General features: G+C 44.8%; 1 protein-coding gene across 1 annotated transcript in view; it reads left to right on the top strand.

Annotated features, from left to right (window-relative positions):
• The window catches only part of ARIH1 (ariadne RBR E3 ubiquitin protein ligase 1), a 48,540-nt gene that overhangs the window by 3,224 nt on the left and 23,048 nt on the right, over positions 1–22,268 (top strand). The window contains exon 2 of the mRNA XM_042824329.1: positions 15,313–15,380. Within this exon, the coding sequence (XP_042680263.1) occupies positions 15,313–15,380 (68 nt within the window). The remainder of the gene's footprint in view (positions 1–15,312; positions 15,381–22,268) is intronic.

The following is a 22,268-nucleotide window of genomic DNA, read 5'->3' as shown; positions in this document are numbered from 1 at the left end:
TCTCCAAACTTGGGGATGAGGGATTGTCCAAAAAGTTTCTGCCATCATTACATCTTCATATATATATATATCACTGCTATTTCAATCTTTGCTGTAGATTTTCTGAAAATAAACTTGGTAGTGTTCAGAATAGCACGTTTATTTCTACTCTGAATAGAGCACGTGATGCTCAGTGCCTCTCTAGTCCTGCTTGGCTCTGCGTTTTCGCCCTGTTACAAGCTTGTGCAATTTTGGTATTTGTGAGTTGCGTTCATTTTCCCTTTTGGCCGCCCTTTTCTGCAGGCTTTGGCGTTGTTGTGATGTCCCTTGACAACGTGTGTTCCTTCTGGACTTTGTCACGGTGAAGTGTTGAAAGTGATCAGGGTGCAGCTCTGAGGTGGCTGGGATTTAAAACAAAATTCTGCGATGTCGGAATTTCTGTGCTGAATGTTTGTTCCTATTTAAAGGATATTGCTTTGGAAATAAGCGTCCTTGCTGGATAAAAGTGTTGATGTGAAATGAGTCCAAACCAGCGGACCGCTCTGAAGTTACAACATTGTGCTTGTTTGGCTTGGTAAGGAGCAGATACTCCCAAATGCTGCTCTGTGGCTAAATCCAGCTCTGTTACAGCAAGCTGAATCCAGTGTGGCTCGGGAAAAGCGATCTAATTAAACACTGGCCTCACTTGCTTGGACAGAAAGTGCTGAATTCCAGTTATAGCTGAGGAAGTCTCCCCAGCAGTGGTGTAATGCAGTGCTATTGGCAACGTGTCAAAATATGTTGTCCGAAATAGGAATGACTTCCCAGTGAGCAACAAGAATCGCTCCTGTCATGCAGGGCTGTGCTGAAGACTGTATTTAATGTTAGAAATGTCATCTTGAGACACCCTGACTGCTTGAAGCTGCTTGACAAGCATTAGGTAGGAGGCCGTGGGAGTAAAGCACTGGAGGCTGATGCTGCTCGTGTTCGGGTCTGTTGCTCTGCCTGCACCAGGTGAGCTTGCCAGTCTCTGCCTTCTCATTCTGTGTGGTTAGTTATTGATGATTAAATCCAGTTGGGACCCTAAATGTTATGATGCTGGAAGGAAATGCATTGTTAAACTCCACGGTGCTGTCACACGGCGTTTATAAGGTGTTTCATTATTGGAGGAATGTGTTCAGTGTTTCCAAGGAACGGAATAAACTTCATTGTGACAAAGAGTTCCTGAAATCTGCTACAAGTCATCACTGTGAGGCTTTTGGAAATGACATTATCTGTTCCCTGGCTGCCAATTCATGTAATTCTGAATATAATAACTTTTTTTTAGATCTAATATAAATTTCAGAACGTCAAGGTAGAAAAGCCTGTTCTATCTGGGAAGTCTCCAGAGTAAGCTAAACCTCGTGCTTCAATGACCCGTTGGCTTCATGCTTTAGCTTTCTGTTTCTCTTAGGCCAGATGTAAATCTCATGGCTGGCCATGAGTGAAAGCTGATGCCGGGCTGCTCTGTGCCCCCAGCACTGTGCAGAAATGGCAACAAAGCGGGCAGCTCTGATGGGCCTGTGGCTGCAGGGTGGACTGGTGTGTTTTGGGGGCAGTTGCAAAATGAAACTGAAAACACTTTTTTTTTTTAGCTCCTTTAAAACGTTTGTTTATAAACGAGAAGAGAAACAAATAGTAGCTGCAGCCATTGGTATTCCCTGTGATTTAATTCTGTTCGGCGGAACCGCAGGTGCCACACAAAGCAGAAGCTGCATTTCTGCTGTATTTTGGGGGTGGGTGAGTTGCAGCAGTGTTTGTGGTCCTTGATGTGAAACAAGAACTGTTTCTGGCTGTTAGAAGCGTAATTAAATACAAAACAATAGCTCACATTTTTATACTTATCCCAGTCTCCAACTCCTTAGTGTTATACTTGCTGGAATTAAAACCCGATAATAGGAAACAAACCCACATTCAGGATGCTTTTTGTGTTGCTGTGGCATGGCATGGGAGGGCAGTGCTATGTCTGTTCAGACCTACTTGCCCAGTGCTCTCTGGTGAGCTGTGCTAGATTTGGGAGCGTGGTGCACAGCATTCCAGTCTGACAGTGCTGCTTGAGATGAGAGCTGAGAGCTGGAGGACCGGGGCTTCGGTTTGATGTGATGCCATAAGCTCGTAAACAAGAAGCAGCTCCCCGTACTGCAGCTCTGCAGGGTCCCCCTGCCACCTGTTGAATCCTTTCCAGTTCTCTGTTTGGAAAACAAGCTCTCTCCTCTTGCTCCATGGTGAGATGAAGCAAACGAGGAGGGTTGGTGCCAGCTGTAATAGCCTGCTTGGAGGGAGCGACCTCTACACTCTGACCTGTGCTCCTGGTGTAATTGTGAGTCACAGGCCTTCATGCAAAAACAACGTTGAAGAGTCTTTTCTTTCAGGGTTGTGCTAACATGGGATCTGAGAATATTGCAGGCGGTTTTTCTCTTGTTTGTGGCTGTCTGTGCTGTGTTATTTGGAGTCCATGAAGAATGTTTGGAGGCTTGTCTGTATGGGTGTGCAGTGCTGCTGAATTTCGTGAAATCACTCCAGCTTCTGCACTTGCAAGAGATTGCAGCCTCACTTACTGTAAAATGCACACGGCAGGTTCACAGCTATTTGGGAATGCCAAATGGTGCATCTGAGTGCAGCCTGGAATACAGATGCTGCGTGTTTGAGGAAGGAGCTGGTGTGGGAGCATGAAGGCACTGATGCTGTCTGAGCCAGAGCAGAATCGTCGTTCTTAATTTGGTGATGGAAATTCTGATAGTGAAATCATCGCCATGCTGGGATTTTTTTTTTGTTTGGTTGGGAATGTTGAAAGCCTCGAGTTTGCCCGGCTCCTGCTTTGTTCTTCAGCTTCCTTTTAGCTTTTGATCTGGAGCTGGGATGGCTACTGGCTAAATGAACGCTTTGAGAATTGCTGTTGAAGGCGCCCTAAGAAGCTGATCTTCATGTGTAACTTGGCTCAGCATTGTTTGTGCTTCCCAAATTGGGGCCTTTTAGAATCTGAGATGTCCATATAACTCTGGCAGTTTCAAATGAGGTCCCTTGTTTACATGGCACAGTACTGCTGAGTAACAGGTCTGGTATTCAGGGTAGTTTGCTGTGGTGTCTGTTGTCATTCAGTGTGAGCTCAGTGGGTCACACAGGTATCTGCACCCTCACAGAGGCTGAGAACTCTTGGACACATCAGGAATAATTTCAAATTCTGAGTCTGGGTATTTTCAGCAGTATTTGGAACAAGGAGGAGACTAATAAGCCATGCAGAGACTTTTTTTCAGGAAAAATACTGCTTTCTCTTGTGGCATAGCCCCCTGCTCTGGTCACGTTGGTGTGCCCTGTGTTATGGGTTGCATTACAGCACCTCCTTGGCCACCTTGCTGCAAAACCAGACAGTCTGGGAAGGTGATTGTGACTCAAATGCAAGGGAGAAAAGGGCTTTCTTCCGACTCACTTGGTTATCTGGGGGGCTGAAGTACCCTCTGCTTTCTGGGGCACCGTGAACATGTTTCTTGATGTGGGGAGGGATCCGGCTTTGATTGCTTTGTATTTTGAGGAGTTTGGGGACTGGAGAGTGGTAATCTCTAACCCTAGAGATTAAAAGCTTGTTTATTTGTTTATTGTCTTTATTGCACATGAGGAAAATTCCCTATACTTGCTATCAGTAATGTTCTTTAATAATGTTTTGTTTGTTGCTTCACCAGGGAAGGGATGCCAGGGTTTAACTCTTTTCCAGCAGCTGAGCAGGACGGAGCAGGAGCTCTAGCTAAGAGGATTCTGCCTCGGCACAGCTGAAGTTCTTCTGGAGTGGAGAAAATAAGTGCAGAATGAGAAGGGTTTGTATAGTTGTGCCTGAAAATAGTCAGCTGGCAAAATAACTTCCTTGGGTCATAGTGCAAAGATTTCAAACTTAAGGCTGCTCGTTCTTAAGGAGAGAGCAGCAAGAGACTTTCTTTCCCAGATAAACAAAAAAAGGAAACTTGAAGTGATTCTGGAGGTTTTCACTTCTACCTGGTGCTATGAGCTGGGTCGGCCTCTGAAGGGCTGTGCTAAGGAAGCTGCATGAGCTGTGCTGAGAGCAGCTGACCTGTCTGCTTGAGCAAAACCTCTTCAGAGAGCAAGTAGCTGGTGTCTGAACGTGCCTGTGATGTAAAAATCACAGGAGGGCACACTTGATTCTGCTCTTCCTGTGCTGCTTTGATACACGCGTGGATGGGGATGAAACAGAATGAAGTACTTCTTTGGGTCATTTCCTTCCAGGTAAGGGATGGGATCAGTGGTTAAATGCAGTGCTTCTTCCCAGCCATCAGCCAGTTTGCTGTTTGACCCTGTGCAGTCACTTTGTCCTGTTTTCCTGATTCGAAGTCATAGTGCTTGAATGGTTGGCAGCAAAAGAAATCGTGTGAGCTGGAGGCTGAGCTTTGGTAGCAAATTTGGAGTTTGTATAGAGTTTGTTCTAGGTACACTGTAACTTCTGAGAGTGCTCTGGATGACTGTTGTAAACTCAGATCCCCTCTGCAGCTGATAATTCAGGATTGTGTGTGTTGTTGTGTAACACAGTAGGAAGGCAATCAGTGTTCCTTTGTCTGGCAAACAAGTGTGGAGAGGGATTTGGGGGGAATAGGAGAATTCTCATGTGTGAATGGCCTCCCTTGCCACACAGGGTGAGAAGAATAACTGAAGTCTTAATGATTTACATCCTGTTGAGGCTCTGGGATCTGAGAATCAGGGAGGTGGAAGGAGTAGTTTGGAAATAGGAAGAATTAAGGACTTTGTTTTTAGAGTAAGTGAGCATATGTCAGATCTATGCCTCGAGGGACCCAAAGAGAAGGCTCCCAAGGTGTCATGAGATGTCAGAATAGGAACTTAGGAGTGACAGAGCTTTGCCAAGCAGTGTATTCCAAAGCTACATTGAGCTCTGACTTCTTAATGAAGAGCTGGGAGGAACACTCCAGCATGTAGTCAGCTGTTTGGATTCTCTTCTGGGAGCTCTTGCAAACTCTGGTAAGCCCAGGCAGTAAGTTCTTGCTGTAAAATGAGGAATGCAGGTTCTCACTCTGCATTCTTCAGTTCACCCAATAGATGCCATTAATGTGGAGCTGGTTTTTGTGTGAAGTGGAAGTCTTCACAGTGTAATTTTACCTGGTGTGCACATCCAGAAGTATTAAGCAACAATTTCTAATTACTGTGAACATCCAATGAACAAACATGGTTAATGTCCTCGTTTGTGTAATTAGTAATACTTCTGTGATTACTTGAAAGGCTCTCTGAGCAACTCGAGGCTTTCTTTTTCAATTTTATAGATATTTTATTTAAATAGCATTTATTATTTAATGCATGTTTTATGTGCATCAGCGTATTCTGTAAAGACTCTTCTGATGCTCGTTTTTTTAATCTTACTTGGGAAAGTGATGTATTTAAAACTTCCTTGTTTGTATTGCTAGGAGCTGAAATTAATAACTGAAGATATTTTTATGTTTAACCGAGATAGCCCATGGTAAATGTGAGCGTAGTTAGGTAAGACAGTGACCATTAAGTAGAGCTTGACACGGGTCCTGGACTGTTGCATTTAAGAAGTGAAAGATAATTTATCTTCAGCTGGGGAGGTAAGCTGCAGATGGTTTCATGGTGCTACCAGGAAGCTGCTAGGAGGCAAAAGTAGTGCAAAGCAGTGCTGGTTTTTGGGATGCCTCGTACTGAAACTGTGTAAGGAGCAACTTGGGGGTGTTTGGGATCTGTCATCTGCAGGCACCAGGGTGTAATTCCCTTAAATGAGAAAATGATGGGAAGAAAATGGGAGGGGTTTCTTATTCTCCCCCACTGCTTTGTGTTTTGTTGCTGTTGTGCAGAATCCCAGCAGAATGCTTCTCCAACTCAGGTGTGCTCAGGTAGCGAGCGCAGCAGATGGAGGCTGCGGTTGCAGTTTGGTGTTCGTAGAGGATGGGAATGAGAATGAGCAAATGAACTGCCAAACCCTTCATGCCTCCAGAACGGCCCTTCTTCAGCAGTGGCTTTTGTTTGAGGTGTGAACAGGCAAAATTGCTTCTCGAGTAGAAATTCTGGCTTGTGAAATGGGATGTTGCTGGAGCTCTGTTTTGCTGGTTATGGAACTAAGCCTAAATGAGTGTAATATGGTGAATAAACTGCAAAGTCATCATTATAAATGGTCTGAGCTAGAAGAGGCTTGTTGGGGAAAGGGTACTGGCAGGCTTTCCTGGTGCAGATGCAGTTTCTGCCAGGAAGAAAAAAGTGCTTTTGCAGGTATAGCTTATTTTCTATGGGGAAGTGATATATTCTATAACCAGATCTGCTCTGGGGCTTTTGCCAAAGTGCAAGTGTTGCCAAAGATTACATCCCCAAGATGTATCTGTGATCGTTTCATGGGTCTGTCTAGTTTTAAAGTGTTATGATCGCTAATTCTGTTTTTGTAGGCTACACTGCGGGCACTGCCAGAGTGGACTTGCTTCTTGTTTCTTAAGGTTGACACCACATGTGTGCCAGAGCACTTACAACCAGTAGCCAGTGTGTAAAGGAGCCCAGGGCCTTTATGCAGCCATGGGCAAGTTAAGGCAGCCCAAGCAAGCTGTTTCTTTTTTTCCTAAAGAATTGTATGTGCATTGCTGCTTTGGTGAGTGGGGGAAATTTCCTCTGTCTGAGTGTTGTAGAGAGTGAGCAGCTTGTTAAATGTGTGCTGCTGTAGGGAAGGGACAGAATCCAAAGCAGTTAGGGCTGGAGAAGAGAGAATTGTCACGTTTGGATCCTCACCAAACCTAAGCCTGGGGAAGAAAGATAAGATGAAGGATATGAAGGATTTCTGCTTCCTAAGAATTCTCTTATAAATGCTACTGGCTAAATGTTCTTCCACTAAGTCTGTATTTCTCATCCCTTGTGCATCCCCAGAGAGGTTAACAGTTGCAATCCCTGGTGACTGTGTGTCAACACATATCAGACAACCTGATCTCTGCAGTGGGTGGTTTTTCTTTTAATTGGGATAGTTTTGTTTAGCTTTCCTGATCGAATTTTAACTTAATTGATTTGTGTGAGTGCTACTTGTATGCTGCTCATCCAAGAAGTTACTTTGGCTTATCACTTTCTACTTCCTGTCTATCTTCTCTGTTGGAAGACATTAATTGTAATGTTCTGAAGTGGAAGTCCAGATTGAGGCACAGCCTACGTAAGCAAGTTATTTATTGGGAGGTTTTTTGCACAGTATTTCACCTCACAAGTACTGGTGAGTCCAAGAGCTCTGACTTTGGTTGCAGAAGTTAGCCTTTGCTTTTGTTCTGATTTCTTAGAAGACCAAAGCACTGGATCAGCAAACACTGCAACAGCTGCCAGGTGAGAAGCACACATCTGTGTCTGCCATGTCTTCTGGGTGAAGATCTGTGCACAGATCCCACGTTTTTTCAGGGTAACCATTGATTTTTGAGGAGTTGTGGTGAGGTGAACTCGAGGCAGCCCGCGGTTGGGTTGGGTTGTCTTTCACCTATGATAAACATCTCATCTGTCTGTGCCCTGCTGGTATAGATGCTCTCCTAGAGCCCAGTAACAGAAGTAGAAGGGAGGCGGATCATCTGACCACTGAGTTTTAACTGGTGTTGGGAGACATTTAGGCTGAATATCCATGGGTTGTGATCATCTGCTTGTGTGCCATCTGAAGACAAGTCGCTCATTCTTTAATCATCGCCTGGGAAAACTGGTGAGACCAGCAGAGGAGTGATCTGAGAGGCCAGAGGCTTTTCCAGAGAACTTGCACGCTAATCCAGGAAATCAATTAGTTATTATTGTTCTGGCATACATTTGACCCTACAAGCAGATCTGCTATGGAAATTGTCACTTGGGGGTGGAGGGGGGAAGAATGAAAGCTGTCAGGAGTTTACCCTTTCCAGTTTGTGTGCTGGTGCAGTGGCTGTCAGAAATGCTCTCATCCTAGCTGTTTGCCTGACTTCTACTCACCTGAAGCATGCAGTGGTATTACTTCTTGAATGCAAAATGTTTTTTGTCTTCAGAAACATCCTGGTGTTTGGACATCACGGCATACTATGGGATACCCTTCCAGGAATTACTGCAGTGCAGACTTTTTTTTTTAAGTGTAACAGATTTTTCAGTCAGATACAACTCCAGTACAGCATGCAGATTTTTAATGTACAGTAACTGATCTTTGAGAATGAAGTGGTGGTTTGGTCTGTTTGAGAAAAGCACGGAGGATATTCTTGTTTTGTGTAACTGCCCTCAGAAGAGCAGATTTTCATACTTGTTCTGTGTGGTTGTATGGCTGATGCAGCACTGATGTGTTCCCCAGGAGAAGCCCAGTTTCTGATACCTTCCCAGGTACGCTTGCAGCATCCTCCTAAGGCTTTTACTGTCTGTTCAGTGTTGGAGTGGTTTGGCCAGGTGCTTAAGCAGCAGAAAGGAAGCTGTGCTATCCATAGGCTGTTCTGGCCAGTCTTGTATTCATCTGGATGAGACGTGAGCCTTCTGAATGATGTTTTTCTGGGATGAGTGCTGAAGTTGCTTGTGGGATGATGCAGGAGAACAGTGGCTGTAACGTGCATCAGATTGTACTTTGGTATGTTTTGAAGCCCTTTGGGACATGGAAATCTGGAAAGCCTGTTAACATGGGGAAAGCCCAACTTGGACGTGCTGTGTGGTGCTTGGGAGGCTGATCTCGCAAACAGGCTTGTTGGCAGCAAGTCCCTCTTGTCCCAGTTGTACCAACCCAGCTGTCTGGCCTTGTTTTGATCTTGGTCCTGGCACTGGTCTGGGTCAAAGTAAACCAGCAAAGCCCCTTTACCCAGCTTGTTAATTCCAGGGTTCAGGGTCGTTGTGTTAAAAAATGCTTTCCTGTTCCTCTTGAGCCGGTGCTGTGCATTTCCCTTCAAGCCCCGTAAGTGAACTGTCTTACAGGTGTGAGGTAAGAAATGAAACAGTAACCACGTGTGTCTTCTAGGCTGCTGTGGAACTAAACATAACAAACAGTGCTTCTTTCTGCTGTTGGAGATGCTTATGATCTACAGAAAACCAGCAGCTTTCTTCTGTCTGGTATAGTTGGATCCATTTGCAGTATGTGGAGGTAAAAAGTAGCAGTTCAGTGTGTGTATTGTCAGGTGGGAGTGGGAAATGATGAAGCCATGTGATGAAAGTGGGTCTTTGACTTCAGGGTTGCCCTTATGTAGCATAATCACTGGGCTGGATGTGGTTTTCTTCCTCTGCTGTGGAAGATCTTGAGGAGCCACTGAAATAGTAAATGACTGAAATATAAAGAGATGATACCAACACCTTCTCCTACTCTTACGGCAAGTCTTTGCGAATCGGTGGGTGGGAGGCAATGGGCTGAATTACCCTATTTTGAAGCACACCCAGCACCCATGTGCTCCCACTCTGCTTCTCTCGGTGTGTCAGCTGTAGTCGCTCGGTGGCAACTTAGGAAACTATAGATGTGACACGTGGGGATTTCTCATGATGGGAACCACCAGAAGGAGCAAAGTACTTGGTGTGGTGCTGCTTCTGAGGGCAGTGAAACTACAGTGTGCTGTGATCTGAGTGAGTTGGAAGTGGGATGTTGTTGTGTGCACGTTCAGAGAGCTCAGGTAATGTACAGGGGCATGACTTGTCCAGGGTCACAGTGCCTCAGCCTGGGGTCTTTGTTCAGTAAAAAAGAAGTAAAAGCCAAAATGTTCTTCAACTGAGATGTGTCAATTAGTGATTAATTTCTCTATCAAACCATACATCTGGTATAAGGTGGATCATAGTTGAAAACATTCAGTACAGCCTTCCCCAGCACTCAGTTGTGCAAGTGTTGAGCTGCTGGTGGAGCTTGTGCAACTGTTGGAGAACACATTTGAGCATAGCAAGTGTGTCCAACGTTCTTTTATTCAGAATTAGAATAATTCAGAATATTTAGTATTACAGTGTGAATTCAGCTTCGACATTCCCAAATTTGCTAATTCATCCCAGAGTTGTTGCTTTAGGATTTTTTTTTTTTTTTTTTTTTTTTTTTCAGATTTAAAAGCTTTGTTAGACAATGGTTTTTTGTTGTGGCTTTTAATCATTAACCTGAAAACTTTCCAAAAGGCTCTGAGAAAATGTGAAGCAGCTGACTGCTTCGTTTTTCTCTCTTGAACCAATTAACTCAAGTAATAGAATTTTCTCCGAAGTTGCTTTTTATTATCTTCCTCTGCTAGAGGAGTGTGTGTTCATCAGCTAGAAACAATCAGCAAAGTGCAGATAGGTTACAACAAACTGAGATCTTGATATCAAGCTACTATGTGATGCCATCACGTAATGGTCCTAATTCAATAATTCTGCAGAACTTAATTTTCAGAGTTAGAGATGATGTGAGAAGGGCAATTAATGAGATGAAGTCAGATGTTGGAAGCCAAGGACATGAGGCTGAAGTTGATGGATGTATTGGATATGCACTGGATGGCAGCTGGGGGACAGCAGCAATAGCAGGGAGTTAGCCTGGCTTCGTGCTGAGTTGGTTGGAAGTGCAGGAAAATGGTAAATTTGGGTGATTCTGTGCTATAAACTGTACTTCAGCATGGCTTTGGTACGACTGTAGGATGCAAAGATCAGATCATAAGTGGGATGTAATGTGAAAGGTTCAGGTTTCTTTTCTTAGTACGGTTTCTGGCAGACTTTGGAGGGGGTCCACGTGTGCTTGCTGTGTATCCATAAGCTGTGACGTGGCTGATGGCAGCAGTGCACTGCAACAAGGATTTCTCCCAGGCCTCAGGGATGGCAGAAGAGAGGGTGGGTGAGCAGTGGTGGACTGATGCGTCCCGCTGCCGTCCTCGTCTTCTCACAGAGCGCACTCATGGTCTGTAACTGAGCCAAGCTATATTAGGTTACACAAAAGTTTTCTAGCAGCTTTTCAGAGCACTCGGTGTTCTTGAAAACTAGTGAGCCTGAAGATAAACCCTTCAGGAGATCAACTCCTGGAAGAGCTCCATGCTTAGATCTCATCTTCTGCGTTTGGCTCCTGGGAATTTTATTAAGCTGCTAGAAATGGGTTTGTGTTTGTGAGATTTCCTGCAATTGTCTGGTGTGAGAATAAAGGTGAATGGATCTTCCCAAACAAAGGTCTCTCAGCACATTTGTGAAGCAATGCAAACTTTATGGTGACAGTGCTTCTGTAATGCAGTTTTGGCTAAAAGCTTGTCTTAAACACTTAAGGATAAACATACAGAGTCCAGAGGTTACCTGTATGGAGCTGGGAGGCATGAAGCGAGGAGCAGTGGTGGTAGAACAGAGCAGGTGTAAGCCTGGCAGGGTTTGCAGTGACTGAGTGATTATTGGGGTGTTTGGCTCCTGATTGGTGGTGGCATTAATGCAGATGAGTGTTGCCTGTGCTGAGCCATCCCTTGCAGCCTGGAGCCATCCCGAGGGCAGTGGGGACGGCACACCTGGTGCATCCAGTGCTGAGCTGCAGTGAAGGCAAGCCAGAAGTCTGGAATGGACCAAGAAATCTTCCGAACCTTCTCATGGTGAAATTGCTCCTAGTCCACCTGCTGTCAAATGTGGCATGTTGGTTATTTGGGTTATCCTCCCTTCTGTGGCACATTGCACACGGCGTTGGGAAGCCTGGGAGATGCCGTTCGATCCTGCACGTGCTCAGAGGGCAGCTGTAATTTCCACTCCGTGCTCCTCTGCTGGCAAGTGCAGTGTTTTTTACTGATGAAATATTTACAGTGGAGGCATGACACCAAGCAGATGTCTGCCTGGTTGTTTCACACAGGTGGAATTTTGACCTCTTTTTCTTTGGCAACCCATTGCCTTCCCACCAGTTTGTGTGATGTTTCACTAGCAAGCAGAAGTCTTCATCTTTGCACTCAAGTACTTTGAAACCAGGTGCTTTCCTTCATGACTACTGGAGCAGCTTTGTTGAAAACCAAACTGGAAGCAGCATCAAGTTCGTATCGATGGAGCAAGTCTTAGCAAGCTGCTGCTGGTAGGAAATAAATCCTGCAGCTAGGATGAAAACTCTTGCCATGATTAAAGGGCAAAATGCAAAGCCCTGGAATGGAAAGAAGCAATGAATTCATCAATACCAAGTGTGAGGGAGATGGGAAAGTCTTCTGTTGGAGGATGAGGCTTAAGATGAGCTGTTAGTAAATGTTAGTTATCTGGAGTGAATGCTCCAATTGGAACAGCAGCTTACTCCCAGCACGTGCTGAGAAGCTGGAATCTGAAAGATGCTGTTGTCTGGAAAAACCGTGCAGCTTGTCGTGACAGACGAAGACACGAATGGATCAAGCACTGCAAACTGTCATTCAGCAAACTACTCTGCTTGGAAATACACTTTTAAACTGATGCGCTCGTAATCTTTGATTTATAATTCACTTAATGCCTTTGTGCATCCAGGTTCCTCCTTTCCCTTTGTGCCTTTCTTTAGGTGGCCAAAAAAATGGAACTCGACACTTGTGACCCAGCTCCTGAAATCCTGCTGAATCAAAGAATTTCATTTCAATTTGTGCTGCTTCTTGGGAGAAGTCCAGATGTGACTTCTGGACTTTGTAGCTTCCCTCTGTATCCAGTGTGCATCAGCAAGTTAAATATCGCAGGATAGATACAAATGGTGAGTGTTAATACCTCCCCAAGGAGTGGGAGGTGGAATCTGTTTGAAGCAGACTGGGACCTGGCTGCTTTGTGAGCCTAAACAAAACCCCAGCTGCAGCCTGCCTGTGTCTGACTGGGCAGAGCTCGGTGTTGTGGCTGCTGGATGTTGTGACAGCATGTCTCCGAGTGCCCGGAGGATTTCAACAAAATGGCTGCGCTCCTCAGCTCTCGTTTCTATCAGGATATCAACAGGCTTGCTGCCCCGAGCTCCAGCCAGTTGTCCTCAGCTCAACGTGGAGAATTTAATAGATGCCTGTTGTAAATGAGATCTACTTCAGCTCTCATCAAACCATGTCTGAATGAAAACGGAGTGTCTGAATGCGTCAGCTTTCCCTTAGTTTCCCATCTGCTTCTGGCTGTTTCGTTCAGTCGTTATTTTTTGTTAAACAGAAGATGCTCTCTGTGAGAGCAGGCATCTCCCAGCACGGCACTAATCCTGTCTGAGCAGTGCTGGGGCCTGCTCGTGGTTAATCCCTGCGTGAGCATGATCGTGCGTGCAGGTGGGGAGCTGTCTGGTCAGGATGGGAGGGAGCCACTGTGTGTGTGACACCAGCATCCGCAGAATGCTGTGGTAATGCTTGCAGGTGTCCCAAGTGACTGCTGATGTCTCACGTGGTGCTGCTGCAGAGCTGTAACAGAACCAGTATCAAAGCAGGGGTTGGAACCCAATTATTTTGGTGTTGTTCTAACCATGGATGCAATGAGTGTGTCTTAGGACCCAGGTAAGGGACGTGGCTCCTCTGTGACTCTCATTGGGGTGGGTGCTGGGATTTATGTGATCCGGAGCTGCTCCCAAATAACTGAGAGAAGGATGTGTGTGCAGGCAGTTAATGCTGAGCAGCTGTTACTGGCACTTCCCAGGTGTGCCTGGCCATGAATTAGGCCAATCCCTCATGCCAGAGCTTTTTGCATTTATCTGGGACTTGTATTATGCAAACCAAGCCTGTCATCGCTGCCTCCCTCCTCTCCTTGGTCTTCCCTGCGTGATGCAGGCACGGATTAAATTCCTGCATGCAATATAACGAGGGCAGAGCAGTGTTAGTCCTCTGTATCAGTGAAACACTTCGTGAGGTTTTACATTTCAGATTGTGGATGGGCCAAGCAGCTATTTTTGGTAGGAACTTGTCGTGCTGCTGCTGTTTCCTTTTTTTTTTTTTTTTTTTTTTTTTAATTCAGTTAACATTGAACAAATTGTGCTGTAGCTGCATGAAGCTGAAGCCCAGCAAGCCACTGAGAGCTACTGATCTGTGTTGGATTTGTGATGCTTGATACTCACCGCGGATCAATTTATTTCCTTGCTAACAGCATAACTTACCATTCGGAACAAGGAAAACTTGTCTGTCTTCTCTTCTTCGAAAGAGAAAACCCAGACACTGCACCAGTCACCCCCTTAGCCTGCTAAGCAGTTAATAGGCAGTCCCCACTTGTAGCTTTGGAGTGGTGTGGGCCAGGGACTTGAATTACCAAGTTCCTTACAGCTGTGTACATCTGTGTAGGGCAGTACATCGAGCTCTGCTTCGAGGCGAGATGCGTCCTAGAGAAACGGAGATTTCCTCAGAGCAGGAGTTGTGCTGGCGCTGGGTGTTCAAACCAGGGTCACTTACAGATCAACTTGCTTGCTGAAAAATGGATGTTCACCTTTCGTTACTTGGCTCTAGAAAGCGTGCATGTTCAAATGAGCTATTCTGAGTTTCTGAAGCTGCTTTGCTTCATGCGAGTTTTTTAGGCTGGAGGATTTTCTTATTTTGGCCTTAAACTGTACTGGTATCGATGAGCATATGAACACACTGAAGAGGGAAAGGAGTGTGACTTATAGCAAAAACTGCAAGGCTAATTCTTTGTGCTCACGTTTTATTTCTGAGGCTCTGTTTCAGTGACTATTGGTGTTGCTGCTGGAAAATGCTGTCATGCTGGTCCTGAGTTCCTTATTCCTGCCCTGTCCCTTGTGCTGCTGCAGCTAGCTGTGTGGTCAGGCAGTAAAAGAGACTGGGGACAGATTAGAGGGGAAAAAAGTCAATTATCAAGGTGGTAATTTGCAGTGTTGCAGCATAAAGAAAAAAAGTTGCATTCCCGTGGGATGGCGAGTGCAGGATGTGCAGATGTGTGGCTGAGGGTGGGACTGATGCTCGGGCTGGCAGAGCTGGCTTCTGGCAGCTTGAAGTTGTAGCTATAGCCTGCAGGTTCTGAAATCACATTGCTGTTTTGTGTCCTACTTTCCAGCAGCCTCAGAGTCTGCTGAAAATCTGCCCCGAGGCAAACTTCCATTTTGGTGTCAGATGGCAGAGGACGTGCAGCCAGTCCTGGGGTGCTCTGCTGCCTGCGCTGTGTGCGAGCAGCCCTCACACTGAGCTGGAACGGCTTGGGTTTGGGGAATTAAGGCACAATTCTGGGGTGTAAGAGATGGCTTCTGTTGGGTTCCTTGGCTGGAAGGGAGAGGTGAAGTTGGAGGAAAAACTTGTGGACCAATTTCTGGACCAATTGTCCTTTCTGCATTGTAGCAGCATCCTGGTTTTATGTTGTGTAAGCACGTGGGGCATTGAGATGCTGGGCCTTTTCTGTCTGTCCAGACAAACTCTTTTTCCAGTGTATGCTAACATAATTTGTGCAGACAATATGTTATCAAACGCATTGACATCCTTATTATTTAAAACTTCGCTTTGGATTTTCACAGTGCCATTTTAACATGCTAAAACAGTTATTCAATTTTCTTTTTTCTTCTAGAATCCAGCGACTATTACTCGAATACTGCTTAGCCATTTCAACTGGGATAAAGAGAAGCTGATGGAGAGGTAAGCAGCCGCATCGCACGTTAATCCAGTAATAAATGTTTTGGCAGGCATGATGTGTAAACAGATGAATTGCACGGTGTGTGGCAGAAGAATCTCTTGTGTAAGCTGTAAATGTTTCCTCCTTTTGTAACTCTTAGTGGCTAGGCAACTCCTGGCTTTAATTCTAATAATGCCTGTTAGGCTTCAGAGAAGTTTCGGGAGTCAGTTGCCCCTTGGAAGAAGACATACCTTGGTTTGATTACCTGCAGCCACTGGATTTTTGCACTTTGGACTAAAGCAAGCAGGAGCAGGTTCCTGTTATCTTGCAACTGTTTTGGGTTTGGATTTAGTTACTTTTTGTATGTCATCCTAGCATGTATGTTCCTGACTTGTTTATTCCTCAGTCTTGCCAAGACCAAATTCATCTTGATGATGAAGAGTGCTGGCGAAGTGCATCTGCCTTATCTTCACCTTTGCAGCCCTAGTTTTTTTTTCTTTTGCATGGTGTGTATAAATAATGGCTGGAATGCTGTCTCCCTCTGAGCAGAGCAGTTTATGGCTGCTTCTCATCTTTGATGCCTAGTTCTTGGAGAGTGTTGCTGGTAAAAGTACTTTCTAGTTTGCTGGGTTGAACCCAGTTCAGTGGTAAAATTAACTTTTAGTTTTCATTGATTTTGTTGCACTGTTGCTGCTGTTGAGAAGATCCTAAGGGAGCTAGAGAAGTCGGCTTGCTTGTAGAAGCTGGGGAAAGAGGCTGGATCAGAAGGAAGGCTGCACAGTGACTTATGGGTGGTCTTTGTACCAAGTATTTGAGTGAGCACTGAAGGACTCTAGGATTTTGTTACAGCCATTTGCTTTACCCAGTGATCAGGGTAAGAGCAGGCAGGATGCCTTGCAATCTGTAAAGCTGTGCAGAAGGAGTTGTAGTATTGCTGGTTGGTACCAACAGGAAGAGCAGGTCTGCAGCAGTCTGCTAGCTGGTGGTTCTGGAGCTGGAATGTTTTCTGACAGGGTGAATGGTGTGTTAACATTTTCAGGTAGTGCTGGGACATCTCTGATGTTTTGTTTGGCTTAGATTTTTTTTCTGAACTATGGTTGTTTTTTTTTTTTCTTTTTTTAAGCTTTTCAGTCTTTGCTTTATTTTTGTTTGATTGATGACCTTTATTAGGCAGTGCCTGGAAGTATATGAAAGCTTTGTGCTGTGGCTGAATATAGTCTCCTTAAGGATATTTAAATTGACTACAACTGTTAAACATTCAGATTTAGTTCCTTCTGTGTAACTTCTGTCTCTTCATTCTTTCTCTTTAAGGTTCTTGCACTGGTTCCTTTGGGTGGACTAAGGGTTACTCTGGCTACCTCCCTCTCATTTGGAGATACCCCACAGAAGTGTATCAAACCATCATTTGTGTATCCAGGAGAATTTTTTTTTTTTGTCCTTCTCACTGGAAGTTTGCTTTAAGCATTGATTTGAAAGCAAAACAAACTTGAAGGGGGTGTCAGCCACTCCAGTGGGAGGTATTATTGTTAAAAGAAAGCTTTTACAGGTTGCAGCCAAAATATAATTAAGCACATGTAAATATTTACGAAGGTCCACAGGTAAACGTTTACTCTCTGTACACATTCATTAAAATACTTACCTTAATTCTATAGGATTACCCCTGTGAGAAACGTAATGTGTGGCCCTTGCTTATGCAGAACTGTTTCATGCTGCCCATAGTTCCAGTGCAGATACCCCCACTGGATTAGAAGAACACAGCAGGGTTTTCTCTCTAGTAGCTATTGCTGCTTTCTGTCACTTCTTCATCAGACAGCTGTCACCAAGGCCATGGCAGCCCTCTGCTGACACCACGTTCAGCCAGGAGCAGCATGCTGACAGCTGGCTCTTGGTAGAGTGGGGAAGAAGATGTTGTAATCGCTGCAGCATTGGGGTAGGAGGCAGGAGATCACTTGGACAGGCAGGAAGCAAAACAGTCAGTGTGAAAGGGTGATGGAGCTGGAAGTGAAGCCATGAGCTGGCTACAGATGGTGACTCTTCTTTTAAGCACTTGAGCTCTTATAAATTTGGCCTCTTTCGCTCCTAATAACCATTAGGAAAGCTTCCCAGGAAGTTCCTGTTGTTGCCTGCTGTTTGGATGGGTTTACTGCTTGCTCAGATATAATGTTTGGGTGCAGGTTCAGGTATTTGATAGCACACCAAGCCTGAGCTTGAGCTAAGTTGTTTAATGGTGTGTAGGGAGAGCTAGCCAGCATCTCTTTTGCCCTGGTTCATCGTGAATCAGCAGGACCTGGCAGGCAGCTGTATCAGTCTTCGCCTGTAGCAGAGCAGATAAACTAAGTGGCTTCTTTTTTTAGAGTGCTGCGTGTTATTTACTAGGGCTCATGAGATGAGCATTTCCATATTTTAAAACATGAAAACCTCTTTGTTGCTTTGTTGTTGCATACAGTTCTTAATAAGCAGGTTACTGCTGTCTGTGACAGCTTTATCATGAAATAATTGCATGGAGTTACTAAAGGAGCAGGTGTGTTACAGGTATTTATTCCACTTGCAGTGAAGTAATAGCCACAGCTGAAACTCTGCCTTATCTGCTGATGAAGTACTAATTATTTGACTGGGTCTGAAAGCCAGATTGGTGTTTTGGAGTGGGATAGTCTGAAGGATATAGAAGTGGGCAGTGCAGGAAATGCTCCAGTTCCTGATGTCCTACACGTGTCTTGGGGAACAGAGATGTTAAATTGTTTTGAGGAGAATTAATTCAGCATATAGCCAATGCCTGATTTAGTTGCTGGAGGTGCAGAGATGCTGAAGTCCAGCACAGGTGCTTCTCTGTGTGGCTGTGTCTCTGCACTGATCTTAACTTGGTGGCTTGGCTGCTAGCTCTGGTTGCCTCTCCTTACTTCTGTGTCCTGTCTGTAGGTCTGCCTGTCTCCTTTCCTTGGGGCATGCAGGTGCTTAAGGCTATTCAGCAGGACTGAGCAGGTTAAAAACAACAAAATAAAATACTGTTCATGGCCAGGTATTTGATATGAAGGTACACTGTGAGTACACTGATGCTGTGATATTTACAATGCCCTTTCACTAATAAATAGCCTCAATAGTGTACCAGAAGCTTTTTTTTTTTTTTTTTTTTTAAATGGAGAGGGTTTTCATGTTAAGTATTCCCTTGGATGTAGTTGTTATTATGCAGTTACCAACAGCAGTGTCTTGGTTTTGGTAATCTATGAAGAGATTATAGAAGAACTTCAAAAGTGTTTTCACTTGTGTGGCTGTTCAGTGCAAAACAGCAGAGAAAGCAACTCCATCTGTTATGAAATAAATGAACTTCATTAGCTGGTTGTATTAGTTTATCAGTCAGCTCTATTGAGCAAAATCTGATGTTGAACAGGCCGCTATGGTTCTCGAATGCCATTAGTGCTAGAATTACTGGATTTCTTTTGTGCGGAGAGAAGAGGAGCATAAGGGATTTAATTGCTGGGCCTGTGTGAATAAATACTAATGTCAGAAGGAGGAAGGAGGTGCTGTTGCCCTCCTCCAGGCTGAGAAGGAGGACCAAGTTATGAAGAAGCAGCCCTTTAATAGCCAGGACTTAGGGATGGTGCCAGAACCAGAGAGAATCAGACTTTGGGGTGGAGGAAAGCTCTGCAGTGAGGATAAGGCACAAAGCAAATCTTCCAGTTTCCATTTGGAAATGATTGTTGTCACATGGCCCACACCAATCTGGTGGGGTAGGGAAGGAGATGAGCATGTGTGCAGGCCAAGCAGGTGTCAGGGCATCCAGGTGAGTGGGAGAGGAGCGATGGGTGAAGGGCTGGTATAACCTGGAGCTTTCAAGGAGGAAAGATGGGAATTTAAAGGCTCTTTCTCTAGGGGGGATAATGGCATGGATGAAATCAAATAGGAAGGCATATGTTATGGATACAAGACTTTGAGTCTGTGCAGAAATACTTTGCTCAAGAGAGGAGTCGCAGAGCAAATGGAACCTGTTAATAAGTCCCTTACTGGTTAATTGGGGGATGAATGTTTGTTAAACTTAACAAGCGTCTTGCCACAGATCTGTTCAGAGCATTCAGTTCCAAGGAAAATCCAGATGTCGCACAGGAGAAAGACAGCTGGGAGGGTCCTAGCAATGGAAGTTGTACCAAGAGTCACAACAGGTCTCATCAAAAGAGACGGAGGAGACTGTGGAGTTTCTAGTAGATGGAAAATGTAGCTGCTAGCAAGGAGCTCTTGAGAAGGACAGGCATCCCATAGGATGCAATTGGTGGATATCTGCAGGAGGAACACAGGTGAAATTGTATGAGATCGCTGTGAAATCTTGTTGGAGCTGCATTTGTTTTCTCATCTTTGATTTGAGAAGGATGAATGGAGATTGAAAGCAGCTGAGAAGCTCTGCTGGGACAGTCAAGCAGAGGAAGAGTGTTATGTGAGTAGCAGACTGCAGTGCTGGCAAGGCTGCCACAGCTACCAAATACAAAATGGTCTTGAGGAAGAACACAGGGCAGAGGGGACCTGCTCAGATGTTTGGTCTGTGCTTAAACACGTAAACAAGTGGAGAAAAAGGTGTGGTAATAGAAATTGAGTCATTCTTAGCCATGGAAGGAACTGGAATAATCTATGGGTAGGGTTGAGAGTGTTGACACAAGGAGTGGTGGAGTGGTTGGAAGACTGCTGGACTTTACTCTGGAGTTCCCATTTCAGTTGTGTGTGCTTAGGGAACCCCAGGTTTTTCCTAGGCATTGTATAGAATTCACGTTTTCTTGCTGCATGATGACAGTCAGAGACAAATAGTTGCAGAAATGACTTGCTGAAAGCATCCTGGCACGATGAAGAGAGCAAATGCATTAGAAGAAAACAGCTTGGAGGAGGAGGAGGACCCAGTACCCCATTTCCCTTCAACGTGGGTATGGTTTGCACAGTTTCAAAGAGCAGAGCAAACGCTATGCAAAGTAGCAATGCAGCAGTTCTGAGGGCAAAATTAAGCCTTTTTTTATTATCTCTGTGTGGTTTCTTACTCCTTTGTGTGGCTGTGCTGAGTTTCTCAGCTGCCTCATTTGTTTCCTGGGGAAGTGTAGGAGGGACCAGGTGCTTCTGAGGTGGAAATATGGGCTATGGATCAAGTACCAAAATGTAAGCACCTGAATGTTTAGCAGTGCATCATTGCTTGAAAATGTTTAAATTGGATACAGGATTTATGCACGTAACCTGAGTTAGCTCTACTGCTAGCCTTGAGCCCAGTGAAATGGTGAGCTCCTCTCTGTTCTTGGGAAACTACTGAAAGGCCAGGAAGAAGATGGGTGTTGAGAGTTGGCTGCTGATGGTATTTGGAGGGGGGAGGGAGTTCCAGGTGAAAAAAACAGCTGCTGGTGTCATGGCTCCAGAGCTTTTGCAGATTTTGTGAGAGGAGGTCTACCTAATGACAGTGGCTGAGCCAAGTTCCTGTTTGTGGAGATGTCCTTGAAAACAGCCCACCATTACAGATATCCCTGGTGTTTCCATGAGCGTTGAGCCAATCATAAATGCCAGCAGTAAGGTTGCGTCATGGGATTTGTCTTGAAACTTTTCTTTGCAAACATAGCATCTGACCGCCTGCTCTTTTCAAATGTAGGATGTCCCGTGCTGCTTGTGCTGCATACAAGAACAATTTGAATGCTGGAAGCATTTTGTGGAGTTAAATATTTATCTGTGACTTCAGCAAACAGGCGTATAACAGAACTGCACTGAATTCACTTGCAGAAGTTTTCTAGATATAAGTAATCCTGAAGGCAAGCCAAATACCTTGGTTAAGCTAAATCCCTCAGCAAACACCGAAGAGCAGTGGCAACCCTCGTGTGCTTCTAGAATACACCAATACCTTCAAAATTCAGTGTCATGAAAATTGAGATGTAAAGTATGTGAACTGCATTAAGAAATGTATGAAGCAGCTGTGAACCATTTTCTGTGGTGCACTGACTCACGACGTAATGATCTGCAGGGCACTGCAGTTGGGTGGTTTGGCAGAAATGCCGAAATTCCATATTTATTTGTAGTGAGGATGGAGTCCTAGGATTCAGGTGGTATTACCTGAGTGCTCTTTGGTGAGAGATAGAAGATAGGAGCAAGAAGAGTTAAGAAAATGTCTGAAGTAGATGCTGCTTCATATCGATGTAACTTGCTGGTGATGGAAAAAGGGAGTGGAATGGCTTGTATACTGATGATGGCAAGGAGATGTACACGCAGGCAAGGTTAGCTGGTTAATTGTCAGATCTCATTGGTTCTTTCTAAGTGCTGCAGGCAGAAAGATGCAGTGCCTTGATATTGGGAAGAGGTTGGCATGCCTGCTCATGGTTCTTTCCAGTCTGACCCTCCTCAGGACCTCTTTAAGGCACTGAATATATACTAAACACACTGAGGAAAATGCAAAGTACAGGAGCTAGGAATGAGCCAATCGGTGGGTGATAACTGATGGCTGATCTCTGCCTCCTCTTTATTGTTGTCTTGATTAGAATGTTAGCCAAAGAACTTAAGTCAAAAAGAGAATTGAAGCTGAGAATCAAACCTGTGCTTTGGGAAGGTGTCCTGATGCCTGGGAGGTGAAGTGAGGTGTTCTTGTAGTTTGCTGCCCTTGGGCTTCCATACACGCTGGTCTCTTGGAGAATTGTATGTTATCTGAAATGCAGTTGAAGGGCTGGACATGCCTGAGTCTTCAGGAGCTTGCAGTCCAAGCCCCAGTCTCTGAATCCATGTTTGTGGTATTCACTCCTGTAGTCAGGAAAGCAGTTTGTTAACAAAGAGCCTGCTGAAAGTAGTTGGTGTGCTGTATTTGTGTGGGTTTTTTTTTCTTGAAGTATTGAAGCAACTTTGTGTGTTTAACTGCAGCATTTAAAAAACAAGTTCAAGGAAAGTAGTTAAACTCTCACTTTCCCCTGTGTTCT

The sequence above is a fragment of the Centrocercus urophasianus genome, unplaced genomic scaffold (assembly GCF_019232065.1).
Source record: "Centrocercus urophasianus isolate 14NV4802_14NV808 unplaced genomic scaffold, USGS_Curo_1.0 seq_23, whole genome shotgun sequence".
NCBI lineage: Eukaryota > Metazoa > Chordata > Aves > Galliformes > Phasianidae > Centrocercus > Centrocercus urophasianus.
This window is presented reverse-complemented; position numbering and strand designations above follow the sequence as displayed.